This window comes from Ischnura elegans, chromosome 5 (genome assembly GCF_921293095.1).
Source record: "Ischnura elegans chromosome 5, ioIscEleg1.1, whole genome shotgun sequence".
NCBI classification, from domain to species: Eukaryota; Metazoa; Arthropoda; class Insecta; order Odonata; family Coenagrionidae; genus Ischnura; species Ischnura elegans.
Window position 1 is genome coordinate 86387187 of NC_060250.1, and position 15326 is coordinate 86402512.

Sequence of the window (15326 nt, forward strand, 5' to 3'; positions counted from 1 at the left end):
GAGGAGAATTCTACGCCCGTAATTCACGAATTTCCCTCACACTCCACGGTTTATTATTGTTTGGTCTCGGTTGAATGGCCCCGAGAGCTGGGTATTTTTTTTTTTACATTTTATTTGCACACCCTTGCATTTCTGCGGGAAAGGGATGGGTCAGAGAGAATGGAAAAATGATTCAATTGTAGATTTTAGACACTTCCCAACTTAAGTGACTTTATTATTATTTATACCAATCTATTACCTTATCCTTTCTTTCAGTTGATGGATAGCTGCTGTTGGTTAGTCGTCGTTGGTAATGTGTCGTAGCATACCTTGAGCAGTTGAGATGAGTTGAAGCGATGTCTGTGAAGGGAATGGTCGATTCTTGATCTTTGTGTTCGGGCGATGAAGGTTTCATGAATGAAAACACCCATTATTTCTATATATTTATTTTGAATGTATTAAAAAGGTATTCTAGCACTTAGAAGATAAATCACTCAGTGACAATTAAATACAATGGATATGACCGCGACCGAACTACTCTACTTTTTTCCTTTCATCGAAAAAAGAGGCGGCGGATTCGATGCATTCGTCATCGATTTTTCTGACTTCGTTTCACGTGGCCTTTCTCTGTTTACAGTTCAACACAGCACATTGGCGCACTAAAAGCGACATCGTCGCGAAGAGGGAAAGGAGGTTCCGTCCGCACATGCGCGTACATTCGTGTACTTAGTTCATAGCCGGTTGCCTACGCTAGGGCGATGAAATTTGTAACGTTAGGCACCTGCGTAAACCTGTGTAATCACTGTTTAGCCATTTTACGATGGGACTGCGGATAGTGGGGATATAATGCAGCTGCGGGGCAGCTTAAAGGAGACAATCATATCCAGGCAGGTGGGATTCTCGAACAGCGAACATTTTGTTGGACCAAAAAATTAACGCTTCATTAAAAGATAAGCAAAGCTCTCTGGATATAAAAGAACCTTCTCTTTAGTGTGTTCCGCTGGAGAAACAATAGACTAAATTTTAAATGAGGATGAAATCTCAATCAGTTCAAAGTAGCACAGTCGTTTCCATTAAAATTTGATCCTTCTTTCAATCTATCTCGTAGATTTAGGCACTTGGGAACATTTTTCCCCTCAGTTCCTCAACCCGTTCTTTGCGGAAAGTCAGTTTCCATTGATGACTTCCGTGATTCTCGAGTTAGGGGAGGAAGTCTGGGGAGGCTAAAGGGAGGGTTCTTCGCTACTCTTTCATTCCGGCGAGGGTCTTGCCACAAGCGAGGTTTGAATAATTTATTGTTGCAGATGTTGGGCGTTACTGCCAAGGGAAAAGGGGTGGGACCGGGGCGGAAGTTCTCTCTCCCCTCAGCGAGATCGGAGTGGGGCAAGATGAGTACGCGGAAGCCTCTGGACGGATAGTCTTGGAAATGATTTTTTTTAAGTTGGAGTCTTGGACGTTCGACTATGACTTCATCTCGGGCTTCTTCTCTGCCACCTCTGCGACGGGCGCTGCCTCTTCAGTCTTTGTCTTATCCTCTGTTGCTTCGGCCACTGCGACCTCTGGTTTCTTCTCTTCCTCTTCTTCTTTCGCCACCTCCTTTACCGGGAAAACCTGCTCTTTTTTCTCGGCTTCTTCTGCTGGTTCTTCTTCTGGCTTTACCTCCTTGTCCACGTTCACTTCTTCGGGTTCGGCCGCCTTGACTTCGCTTACCACGGGCTCAACCGCCTTTATCTTCGCATCCTCGACCGTCTCTACTTTCTTCTCCTCTTCCTTGACCTCTTCTTCAGTCTTCGTGGGTTCTTCCTTCTTTACTGGTTCCTCCATCATCATTGGCTCTTCTTTCTTGATCTCTTCCATGACTGGTTCATCCTTTGCAACCTCCGTATCCGTCTCCTCCTTGTCCACTTTGACAGCTTCGTCAATCTTTTCCTTTTCAACTGGGACAACTGTTTCTTCCTCGGGCATGATTGGTACCTTCACATCTTTCTTGAGAGTTTCGGGGGTGGGCTCCTCTTCCTTCGCGAGGGGCGCGGGCTCTGGCTTCGGTTCAGGCATCTCCTCTTCGGGTTTTTTGACGCTCTCGGCGGGGACTTCCATGGGTTCTTCCTTCGCGGGTTCCTCCTTTACAGCCTCCTCCACAGGAGCCTCTTTCTTCTTTTTCTCCTCAGTCTCCTGCTTCTTTTTCGAAGGTACGCCTTTCTTCTCCTCCTTAGCAGCCGCCTCCCTCAAGACTCTGCTCACAATGCTCGCCTTATTGTCCTTCTCGATGACGGGTTCCTCAACAACCTTCTCTTCCACGACTTCGACCTTTTCCACTGCAGGCTCAACGTCCAGTCTCGCTTCGTCGACCACCTCCTTCACCGGTTTCGTCTCCACCTTCACGACCTCCGGCTCTGCCTTCGCCACCGATGGATCGGCCTTGGCCATGTCCTCCATGACCATTATTTCCGGTTCCTCCTTCACCATTTCTGGTTCCTTAACCTCTTCTGGCTCCTCCTTAGCCATCTCCGGTTCAGGCTTCATCTCAGGCTCCTCCTTGACCATTTCTGGTTCCATCTTCTCCATCTCTGGTTCCTCCTTTGCTATCACCACGGGCTCCTCTTTGACTATTTCGAGGACTACGGGTGCAACCTCCGGGACGGTCTTAACCTCCTGGACCACCTCGGCTACCTCCACCACTACTGGATCTGCTTTAACCTCCTCAGGGACTTCCTCGACCACCACAACCTCCTTGACGGGCTCCACGATGGGATCCACGGGGATTTCCTCCTTCCTCTCCATCTCGACCACGATCACGGGCTCCGGAACAACTTCCACCTTTTCCTTCACAATCTCCTCTACCTTCTCCTCCGTGGTCCTGACCTCATCCTTTACGGGCACGGGGACGATGACCGGGACTGGCTCTACCACGACCGGGACGGGGTCGACGATAGCTACGGGTTCGTCAGCGACGGGCACCTCGACTGGAAGCTCCAAGTTGGCGCTCTTCACTTCAACCTTCTCGCCTTCGACTTCTGCCTTGACCATCTCTTCCACCACCTTCATCTCCTCAGCTTCCTTCATCTCCTCCGCTTCCTTCATCTCCTCTTCGACCTCTTTCTTCACTATCTCCTCTTCTTTAATCATTTCCTCCTTTTCCATCTCTTCCTCCTTCATCTCCTCCTCTTTCTTGGCCTCCTCCTTCATGATCTCTTCTTTCATGAGCTCCTCGGCGGACATGGCTGGCTCTTCCTTGATCATCTCCTCAGCCTTCTTTTCGGCTACCACCTCCTCCTTGACTGCATCCTCCACAGGGACCACCTTCTCTGGCTCCTCTTTGACCGCCTCCTTCACCGGTTGCGCTTCCACCGCAACCTTGAGGTTCTCCCCCTTGGCTGCGTCGACTACCTCTGCCACATTTTCTTTCTGCTCTTCCGGAAGCTTCTTGTTTACGGTCGTGCCAACGGCCTCGCTCTCCTTAACCGATGAGTAGTCGCTGATGACGAGGGGCACGACTGGTCTTGGCTTATCGTCCGTCACCTCAGGATCTTTCAGTGGTAGGGCTGTGGTGGAGACCACCAACAGGGCCAAAACTGCTACCCACCTCATGTTGACCGCTTGTTTGGTTTACTGCCTATGGAAAAGAGAATGAAAATTGAAAATATGAGTGAGGATTTTATTCGGAATATTTTGGAACAGGATTTCGTTGAGGCTGGTTGATTTACCATGCCTCTTAATTTAGTTCCATGCAACAGTGCAAACATATATCCACCAAAGGATGAAATCCGCCGTGAATAAAAAATATTTGACTTGACCAGGATTTGAAGCAGAATGTTACAATTGTTGGTCAGTTATACTTGAAATTCGCCTTCAAAAATGGCTAAGTTGTGCATATGGTAGAACCTGTAGATGGAACATCAGGGTTTGAGTCTCTGTCAAGCAAATCCTCTGGCATGTATCTGGTTAAGTTATCTTGGCGGGTCTATTACAGAAATAGATAGTTGTTGTTTTGATTGAATTTTTATATTGAATGAATCGTGTGAATGTGATTGATGGAATTAGAACCAATTTAAACCCAGAAAATACAAGTATTCAGATTTTACTATCCTATAGTTAACTTTAGTCATATAATTGTCTCTTAGAAATATTCCATGCTTGAACGGATAGATGGAGACGGTTTTTAGGTTTCCGTCGTGTTGAATTTGTAATAATGCGGTATGCAAATATTTTTCGTAGTGATCAATAATTTTGACGGCTGCTGTAGCTTTTATTGGTTAATGGAGATAACTTTGTGTTTCGCTAATCCAAAATACATGTCTGTACTCAAATTAATTTTTTATCAAATCTTTCACTGTTTTTGAATTTGATATGCTTTATTTTTTACATGGTACTTTCCACTGCAACTCACGGGGAATTTATTTTTTATGGAAGTGGAAAAAATACGCTCCGGAATCTGGTGAAGTAGAGTAATGAATAAATTCGATGATTTTTCCGTCTCTCATTGATTCATGAATAATTCATGAATTTTGAGGTCCCATTACCATTTTCTTTCAGTTATTTTATTCACCATTTGACAACATGTAAATCGGCAGCCTTTCAGCTACTGGAAATTACTGAGATAATATATTATCTTTTCGTAATTTATCTCATGCGTGAGTGTGAGCATGGACATGATGAGGCTTAATATAGATATCATGAAGTACGGTGCACCACCAGAGTATATTAATATTTCTCCTCACGTTCCAGAGTGATAATAAGCTTAGAACGGTCGAATTGAAATACTTAATATTTTTAGAGGATTTGTTAACTACTTAGATATTGGCGTCAGTACTGTGTTTTCAATCTGGTTCATAGTATGTCGGTTTTCTATATTGGAGTCAAGTTATCTTTCCCTAATCAATTAGAGGATTCTCGTTCCCCGTGAAGTCATTAAGACCCATAATGCTCGTAAAAACATTTCTACCACACCAATTAAACATTTTTATAATTTTATAAATTTACCAAGTAATTTTGGTACATGTACAAATGTGTGCGAAGTTTAAGAGATATGGGCACCGAATTCCTTAGGAATTACATGATTGGAATTAATCAGCTGCCTGCTCCAGACCATATATTAAGTTTCAGCAATGACGTGTCATATAAATCTGAGTGCTAAGAGTAAATCAGTTTCTTAATAGTTGTTGAGAATGTTTTTGAACCTGCACCAAAAAATTAAGTTCCTATATTTTTAGTTCAATATTTATTGGTATAGTTGGTAACGTCTTGTCGACAATCTATTTTCGATTATAGCGTTACGAAACCTCAATCGTGTTTGAAAAAGTCTGTCTCATCCCTACATATTAGCTTTTTGGTCCGATAAATATTCATGCTTTATTCCGTTTACATTATTTGAATAGTCATCTGATGAAAATATGGGGCAACTCATTTGAATTTTAAATTGAATTAAGGTATAGTGAAAGGGCTCCTGAAGTGAGAAGTCATTACGGAATAAAGCTCTGCCTTCAGGGATTGCCATTGTTGAAAATTGCGACACTGAGTGGAATTTTGTTGAATCCTTCAAATTTTAACAAAAATCGAATTACGATGATTTTAACAAAAATCGAATGTGATGATTTTTCTCCTAATCTAATTCTGCTTCTTCTTCTAACTTTTCACAGAATTCAATTGTCGAAAAAAATGAAGTGAGGCTCCTGACTACAGTCATTAATCGAAGATCGCAGTTAAAAGTATATGTTATATCACCGCATAATATAGCCTCCTCCTTCTCTCATTCAGACGCAATAAGCTGGCTAAACTTTAAAATTTGATTCATTTCACGATTAAAAATGTTTCCTGAAGTTGACCGTGGGGAAAGATGAAACAACCAGATAGAACTTAATTAACTAATTTATTCCAACCATACTTAAACCGTCTGCGTAGGAATATTTATCATCCAATTAATTGTTGGATATTGATATAATCAACTAATCTATAAGCAACAATATCAACTAATGGATATTGGTATTTAGCTTTACTAATCACTAATTTACGCCATGTATAATTCTGGTGTGAGAACTTTGGTTCACTGCGTGCAATCTGACACTTTTTTCCATGCCTAGTTTCGTTTCTTCCCTTCCCTAATCACCTCATCTCATCTGGTGAACTTCCTCCGGTTACGCTTGCTGAATTTTCTTTTTCTCCTTCAACTGCGGCCTTCTGGTGTCCGCCGCGTGGACAACAATGGCCTTTTCCTTCGTTTGTTGCGTTGTTTGCACCATATCTTGATTGCAGCCGTGTCTGTTCTCTCCTACAGCTAGCTATTCTGCCTCTACACCGCCCCTACCTTCTTATCCTTCTCCACCACCTTCCCCCCTTTTGTCAAACCTTCGCTTAGACGCCTTTTATACCATCCTCGACAAACCTCGATGATCACGCTGTCATCCGCACTAGTTCCTCCACCTCTTTTCTCATCGGTATCACTTCGTTTTATCTATCTAGTTATTTTATTTATCCATATTTTATCCTCGTTATATTCTCCTTTTGTTTAGTCTCTTAAATAGGGACCATATTTTTTCCACCTTTTGAGGCTCTTCCTTACTTCAAAGCTATGCATTTGTGTGACCTATAAGTTTTTCCCGGAGAATCTCCAAGTGTCGCATTTTATCGTTTGATCTTTTGCCTTTCAATCAATCTTTCGCAAGCATTTATATCGTCTTTGCACCCACAGGTTTGTGAAGGAATTAACTCATAATTTTGGATTTATCTGTTTGTTTCATATTTTTTCGTTTTAAATTCACGCTTCACCCCGAGTGTATTTTAAATGTACAATAATTTGATATATTTTTTGCATAAGTCGATGTTGCAGCTTGGAGCTTACCTCCTAATTTCATTGGAGCTAAATTTTACTAGCAGAGTTGCGGCACCATAATTCATGTTTTCGTGAATGGTACACATTGGAAGATGTTCTAATCGTAGCTGTGGTAATGTGAATATTTTTCAAATCTAAAAAATCCGGGATTGCGATTTTATTGTGAATTGAGCGAAACAATTACATCGAAATTAAGATAAATCCTTCTGCCAGATTTGATGAATTCTGATCTGTAGACTGCCGTTTCTTGGTAATGCAATGAATACGATCAAATCAAATTGCGGACGCAGTAATTTTTCTTCCTTAGTAATGTTACTAATACTGTTGTAGTTTTCCCCAGTTTTTAATGTTTAATTTTTTATTTTCCAGTAGTGTATGATCTAGACAATTTTTCTTACCCGATAATAGTTTATCTTTAACTTAAAACGTATGAACCTTATCAATGTTTATATTTCAAAATTTCATCTGTGTCCGTTATGTAATGGTACTTTCCTTCGGGGTTATTAATTTTATGACTTTCGTCATCATATTATCTTCGCATGATCCACAAGGATATTCGCTTTTTATATCAGATAAAATTTAAAATTCATGAGAGACGAAAATTTTCTCAAGGAATTACTTCGACGAACTGTTCGCGCGTTGGAATCACCGGCAACAATGCAGGATTTCCTGGAAAGGAATCCGAGCTCCGGTTGTAGTTAATTTCTTCTCGTTTTTTATTCACCCTTGAGCGCAATAAAGTCACTTTCAGATTTCAGATTTCATCGCCTACTCCCCGGATCGCGTATAGGTTTTATGTGCCTCGACATAGATTCATGGGAAATACTCGTGCGTTAGATAGGATTCTGGTTTCCACGGCGGGACGCAAACTACGCAATCTTTTTGATGTCCCAGACGTTACCACAGTCCCAACTGTCCGTGTCTCCACTTGCCTTCGCTCACTTTCCCGCCTAACGAGTCAGTGAGAAAGAAATAAAAATGAAGCCCATCTCCACAGCAACGAGGAAGAGGCCGCCAAGACAAGTCGGCTTCATTCCCTCTCCCTTCACTCTGGACCTGGCGGGAGATACGTGGGATTTTGGGCGGGAAATGCGTTTCTCTCTAGAGAAGTGGACTGAGTGGGGTTCAAGATCTTTATCTGCCTTGATGAAAGGAAATCATTGTGGAATTCACTAGGAATGGAATTATAAACTTCGTCCGTGTCTCCAGAAAACTCGCAACCGGCGCAAGGTTTTACGAAATAACGGCAAAATAGAGAATTCACTGAATAAAATTTATGGCTTGAGTGTCATTCGAAGTTTTTTCCTCGGTCCCCGGTCAGATGGCCCAAAGAGAGGCAATCGTAACTATTTGCTAAGAGTTTAGCCCGAAACTTGCCTATTAAAAATCAAGCGGAAAATGTGACGAAACCGACTTAATATTACGTGATTTAGGTGAGCCCTTCGTGTGGTGAATGCTGGGCTGGATTTTCAATTTGGGGTCGCGTTTCTTCACAAAGCTGGCGCTTCCTGCACCCAAGTGCCACACTTCTGGCACGTCATTTTTCCGGTGAGAGTAGTTTTTTCCTTGAAATTTGAGTTACGCGGTGGTTGGGGCAGCACACTCTTTTCGTTTTTGCCGTCACCGGCCGCTCACCTGTTTCGCTTCCTCGAACGTCTCGTCAGCTCCTCTCGCGCGCGGGCGTCTCCTCTCGGCTCCGATCCGCGGTCCTCCGGCTCTGCCTCACTCGGGTCTCGCGCGTACAACAAAAGAGGAGAATCCCCCCTCTCTCTCCTCTGCGAGCACTTCACTGAATTTCGCTGGCCGGCGGCTCCTCTCTCTCCCCGGTTCACCTCCGGTGACGGGTTGGAACACTCGGAGAAGGGTTTCGCGTTACGGTGGGTCGGCGTCGGGGGGTTGTTGTGTTAAGCGCGGCCGTCGTCGGTTCGTTCGCTCCGGGTGTGTTTGGCTGCTCGCATGGTCCGGCGGCCTCCTTATAAAGAGTACCTGAGCACTCCCACCCACTGCCCCAGCGTCGTGAAGAGTGTGGGGGCGTGGTGCTAAGGCATGGGTCTGGTGGGATGGGGGAGGGGAGGGTTGTGAGGGCGGGGAGGAGCGTGGCGTGAGGTGGGCGAAGTGGCGGTGTGGAATGGGGAGTTTGAGGTGGGGTGGTAGAACCATCTCTTCTCTCTCTCTCTCTAGAGTCCGTAGACGAGCAATGGCCGCATCCCTTCGCACGATTTTTTCGCTGTTTCCCCACCACACACCTCCCCTGCCTCTCTTCCTCCTTTTCTCATCCTCCTTTTCTCATCATGTGCCACCTCCCTATCTCTCTCGTTCTCCGCTTACTATAACATTCCGCCCTGCGCTTCCACGCCGCCGTCCTGTTTGGTGAATCACGGATGGAAGATTCCATGGCAGGGTCAATAGGTGCCCAGGAGGAAGGCGAGAACGGTTTATCTCGCCCATGTCCCTTGTCTCCTGGGCGGCTGTGGCGTTCTGGGGGAGGGACTATAAGGGAAAGGACGGAGTTTTTTTTAACGAAAGGAGATCTGGGGAATGGAAGCATAGGGCCATTTGTGGGAGGGGAAGTATTGGAATCTGCCTCCCCTACACCGGCATACTTGGCATTCAACCTTTATTGTCATCTCGCTCATTGAGAAATTGTTTCATTAAGGATTCCTCACGGGGTGTATTTGGTTAGGGCGGTGGAACTTTATTAGGGTAGGTCGTGATGTTATAGATGAGGTTTTACTCGGAGGGAGGGCTAATCCAAAATTACAGGTGTGCGTATCGTGAAGCGTATCATCTTTATTCTTCAGTGAGCGTCTCTGGCAAGTTAATCCCACTATTCATGTAGTCTTAATATGGTATGCATGACTTTACTGTTGGAGTGAAATGCCCTCATATCGTGTATTAAAGGTTTTCCTGAAAAAATAAATTATGCTTCAAACGTTTTAACAAATAGTCGTGCTTACTTTCAGTGATATTTTGTTACTCTAGAGAACAACTTTGGTGGCATATCAGTAGATATGGATGTTTCTCAATAGTCCAATATTGAACAAAATGGCGTTTCTCGGATCTCGTGCTATTTTATTTTAGGAAAATTTTGGATAACCAATGAACAGAAATTAGTTTCTTGTATGCTTTATTCGGTTTGAATACGCGCTTTGAATTCTGCATGATTTTAAGAAGATTAAAATGATATGCTCTTTGAATAAAGGACAATCCTCCGTGTTTGGTAGCTTATATTTTTCCGGAAATAAATAGTCTTTTAGATTTAGCTATTTTGAATCATGGGTGATTTACGGTTCAAAGCAATATGACATGACTGTGGTATTTGGAGAGAACCATGCGGAGGGATTTGTTTGTTGTATCGAGAGGCGTATTAGTCATTCCAATTTCGTTTCTCTATTGTGATTAATAGCTTAATTCACGTCGTGAATATGCTTCTCTTCTTGACGATTTTGCTGCAGGAAAACCTTGAAGGATGTCTATGTCGACCGAAAATGATGTAAATGTATGACGTAAAAATGTAGGGGTGATAAAAGTCTGTATTTAATTTTCACTCAGTGAACCATTTATGTTGGTTAATTTAAAGAAATAAAAATTGGTTATTATTGGCACATCACCGCTTGAAATTTTATCTCTTCCAAACTTTAAATAAAACTTTACAGCAGAATAATTAGAAAACTACATTTCTTTTGCAATTTACCACTTTAACAATAGGTGAAAGCTTTTTCACATCCATTAGATTCCATATATTTGTTAAATATAAAACAGAAAGGTCCTGTAATCATATTTATCAGATATATATTGACTTAAAAGGGGATGTTGTTTTCTTACCTCTAGAATTAGGGACTTATGGGAATCAATCTAATGCACTTGATTTCGTCATTGGCATCTATTATGAAGTAAATTAAAGACCTCATTTTCCCGATGATAAATTTTTCTCATTACAATTTGCTCGATCGAACAAGACTTTTTTCTCCCTCCATTATACTTTTTTTTTGTTCCATCTTTTTGTAATATTTAGGCAATGTATTAATAGCCTTTATCCTGGGGCGTTTATTTATTTAAACTTTGCATGAGTATGTAATCATATTTCCCTAATTAAGTTGTAATCTGTGTGGACACTGAAAAAAATTACTGCTAGTAATTTCTATTTTCTTTATTGAAATTGCTGTTGAATGTAAGGATCAATTAAGGTAAACTGCGCCTCATTACACATTTCACTTCAATTCATGTTAAAACCACTTTAGAGGATTGAGATTGCCCTTTAGTCTGTAAAGTTCAAATGGTTTATTATTTTTCGGTCTTTTTCATCTTTCGCTAATCGACAAAATTCCAAACTCTAAAATGTCACGCTGTGGAAAAAAATTTGTTTTCCAATTTCAAGTTTCACATATTGCACAGCAATTGAACGGCATTGAATTACACATCAATTGAAAGTCATTGCGTAGGTACTTATTAATTTGATTAAAAAGGAATTTAATACATCGTCAACATATAAAGAAGCCAATCGAAAAATACGTGTACAGAAATTGAATCAATAATCAGCGGTAGATTAAAAATAAAAACTATTAAAAATTATTGCTTAACAGAGTCATTACCCTTGGTATACGCTGTAGAAACCATATCCAGCATATGATTCTACTCTAAGATCATTTACTTTTTTCAATGCTTGATTTAAAAACTACCTGCATTATTTCATATTTCAAGTGGAATGGATTCATACTTATTAGCTTTTTTGAAATGGGAATCTAACTAAAATTGTGTATAGCAATCGGTAACCGAAAATGTTGTTGAAATTTTTTACTACCTTGGTATATGAATCCAAGTAACTCAAATGCTTTGCTAACTATTTTTTCGACATGCATATGTTTGACATTCACCATTGCACAGCACCAATTCAATATTGACGTAACGGTTGAGTCGATATCTTCTTTAAGTTAGTCGCTTAGCTCGTCCCTGCTGTTTCGTTGAGAAAGCTATTTCGGAGGAATAACCTCTTAGCACCTATTTTAGAAATTGGATTTTCTGCGTATGACGCGGAGCGAGGTCGCATCACACCGTTAAAATGCTTCATTCACTCCCGTCACATCGTATCGGAGCATGCAAGCGCGAGGCTGAGTAACTAAGCATAATCCTTCCCCTCAAGATTTCCTCGTAAGCTTCTCTGTATTACCGTTTTTTTACTTCAATATACGAATTCATGCATCTGAAATCGTTTGGAATCGTTGTATTCTAGCTGGGTGGTGGTAATTATATGTTATTTGATTGTTTTTATTTAATTTTTTATTCCTTGTACTACCCGAAGAGTTATATCAACTTAGTCCTTCGAGTGAGATGAACGAAAATTTCCTGATTGTGTTCATGGAATAGAATTACAAAGTATGTAAAAATATAGCCTCTTCCACCTTAAGCTTTTTTTTAGCAATTCTCAAACTGAACTGTGTTAAAAAGGACTGAGTGTCAATATTTAATCTCCTTATTTATTTTAGATGAACGCACGTTATATTTGTGTGTCCTTCTGAAAATGAAATATCACCTCCCAACTATTTAAAAATGAATTTTTAAGTGAAATATTATGAGAGGTTTAATTTTTTTCAAATAAGTGTGCTGAAGCAGGTCAAAAGATTGCTATCGTATAAGTAAATTGTTTGTACAGTAGAGGGTTGTATCCGAAAATCGAGAATGTCGATCTCTCAAAGGGCGTTTTCTCTAGGCATTAAAATATGCACCCTCATGCATCATTGCCATTTTCGCATTCCATCTTATGAGATAAATGTTATATCTGTGGATGTTTCGTTCTCGCATTCATATTGCTCCGTATTTTCTCTCAACATTTGTCTCTTTTAACCGAGAAATTTTCATAGCTATTCAGCATGCACCTAGGAATGGTTTTTTTTGTAGACTCTTAAGGAACGGACTTACAGTTGCTTTTGAATGGAATCCATTATAAACAACTCATCTCTTTTATACTAATAGAATTTTAAAAAGATAATTTGCTGTAGTCTTGGGCTAATTATAATAGATATGTGCGCCAGCAAAAAAAATCGATGGAGGCGGTGTACGGGCCTTATTTTTGCGGTGTGTGACGTCCACACCGGTCGTCTCTAGGCGCGAATCATCCACTAACCGGCTGAAATTAAGTTCCTAGAATTAATTATTTTAATTGAGATTCCATGCACTTCGGAATGTCCAACAATTAATATACGGCACTAATCGTCCATAATCAGCTGAAATTGAGTTCCTGGAATGAATGATTGCAAAATTATAATTAAGTTACGATTACGTACGTTAGTGATAAATATGTTTCGGCAGATTCACGATCTTATTTGCAGCAGTCTCGGCACCGCGGCGTGGGCTACTTCTCGGTGCCGGCGCTGCGGCAGGCGCGCCGGGCTCACTACTGTAAATTAGAATAAAATTTCAACCCAACAAACTGTTTTTGGAAGTGGACCAATCAGTTAGAACACATTCGTGGTTCGGTAAATTCTTTGCTCCTTTTCGCATCCTTTCTTCTTTTTATGGGCGAGAGTGGACTTAACCAGCACCCGTAGTCGGAATACCTATTCGCCCCCTTCATCTGGGCTCTGCTCACCAAGCGGAACGGCCTGCCTTCAAAACCCTCTCTCCCACGGATGCGAACTAGTGTGGGAGTGAGGTGGATAGATGCATGCTTAGATACAAGGGCTGAGGGATGTTGAGAGGACTGGTATGTGATAGCGTCTTGTGGTTGGTACCAGTCACCTGTTACCTGTTCATATTTCATCCCGTGGGGACAAATTCGTTATTACTATGTCTTAATATTTGCTGTCATTGTGGAATACAAACGTAAGAATGACAATGTTTGCTGTTAGAAGATATATGTCAACAGAATCTAAGGATTGCTGGCCTATGATGGTGATGTGATGAATATCTTTATTACATTTACTTATTTCTCTCATTTTTACTCATTTACTATATTTCTACCGTTACTACTTGGCGCATTAAGTTTTCTCTTTATTTCTTAAAATTATTTCTTTACTGAACCATATTCAATTTATCTTTCTGATTCTTCACTGCCTAGATTTGCAAAGGTATTATCAAGTCACCCACCTGTCTTCACCTTCTAGCAAGCCGTGTTTAGGATATTTTTTGCTTTTTTATCAAATTTTGAAACTTTGGAAGCGTAATTATTTTCGACTTGCAATAAATTCCTTGCAACAAAGCGTGGGATATATCGTGAATGGGTATGTAATGACTTGAATCTACCACAACTCATGTTAAAAGCATAAAACTTCCGTTTATTTATATCTTGACTAGAAGCTCATTACGCCTCGGCTATCGCAAACCATTGGTGGTACAGATGATGGCCATGTAAGGTTGGTGAAGGGGAAGGAGGGAAATGGAAGAGAATCGATGCTTAATGTCTTCGACCGGAGAGAGAGACGATATATTGGGGTTTACTCCAATTGAGTTACAAGAAATGGAAGTTATAAAGGATTTGAATTCGGAACAGGACAAACCCATACGAAAACGTTTTCATATAAGACTAATGAATTTATCCCTTAGATGCGGATGGTCGTCCGTAGTTGTTAAGACGCTCTTTCATAGGTTATTGTATTTTACCAGCTTCGGTTATTACTTTTTGGACATTGAAAATAATACTCTTGATTGTAAGTACTGGTAGTATTGTGATCTGGATATATTTTTATAATGCATGCAGCTCCTGATACCAATATGCGATATCTGTGGAATAAGTGTTTCATCGATACCAAAGTTAAATACCTACTTTCCACGCAACTTTAATTTCTTGGGTACCTACACGGAAAAAAAAGTTTAGTCAGAACTATCGAATTCTGATGAAATTTATCAAACTTTTGGGTTCATATGGCACATTGAAAAATTCAGTAATTATTACCAAACCAGTTTGATAAATTCTATCAAGCTGATTTGGTAATTGTTACCGAAATGGCTACAGCAGTTCGATAAAAACTATCAAAATCGAAAGGGTAATAAAATCGACGTAGCGTGCACATGTGAAAGATTTTCAACCCAGAAAGCACTATTATGATTGAAATTAATAAAATTAGGAGCTTGGCGTAAGTTTCTGCAATAAATAATACAAAAAAAAGTGGAAAAATAACAAGCCTGCATGAAGCATTGAACGTGGGCCCTCCGCGTGGTAGCAACGGACTCTAACAACTAGTCTAAATCGGTTGTCATAATAATTGTTAATTTAAACTCTCTAATATATTATTATTGTAAGTATTTAATCTTTGTTTTGAAATGTGAATTAGGTGTGACTACATTTTCCCTTTGTATGCTTAAGAGGAATACTTGATGCACACAATTGCATTACGTAGTTACTCCATATGAATATCTAGTACAGATGCGCAAGAAAACTTTATTTGCAGGCTTATTACATCGATATAGAGATGGCTTTAACGTGCTGGGTGATATCCTTAGCATGGATTGGGTCTAGTATCACGGCTTTTATCACATGTTATTAAACATGATCGCGATTGATTATACCTCAGGAATACCTTTAATT

General features: G+C 40.8%; 2 protein-coding genes across 2 annotated transcripts in view; one reads left to right on the top strand and one right to left on the bottom strand.

Annotated features, from left to right (window-relative positions):
* LOC124159181 (serine/threonine-protein kinase S6KL) overlaps positions 1–15326 on the top strand; it is a 161551-nt gene that overhangs the window by 23954 nt on the left and 122271 nt on the right. The window lies entirely within an intron of this gene.
* Positions 410–8773, bottom strand: LOC124159180 (titin-like). Its single transcript, XM_046534810.1, has 2 exons — positions 8441–8773; positions 410–3592 (listed from the first exon to the last, which is right to left on the bottom strand). The coding sequence occupies exon 2, from the start codon at positions 3565–3567 to the stop codon at positions 1441–1443; it is 2127 nt and encodes a 708-aa protein (XP_046390766.1). The 5' UTR covers positions 3568–3592; positions 8441–8773; the 3' UTR covers positions 410–1440.

What these genes read in the sequence shown, in the direction of transcription:
- LOC124159180 (XM_046534810.1), bottom strand. Translation starts at nt 3,567, where the DNA reads ATGAGGTGGGTAGCAGTTTTGGCCCTGTTGGTGGTCTCCACCACAGCC.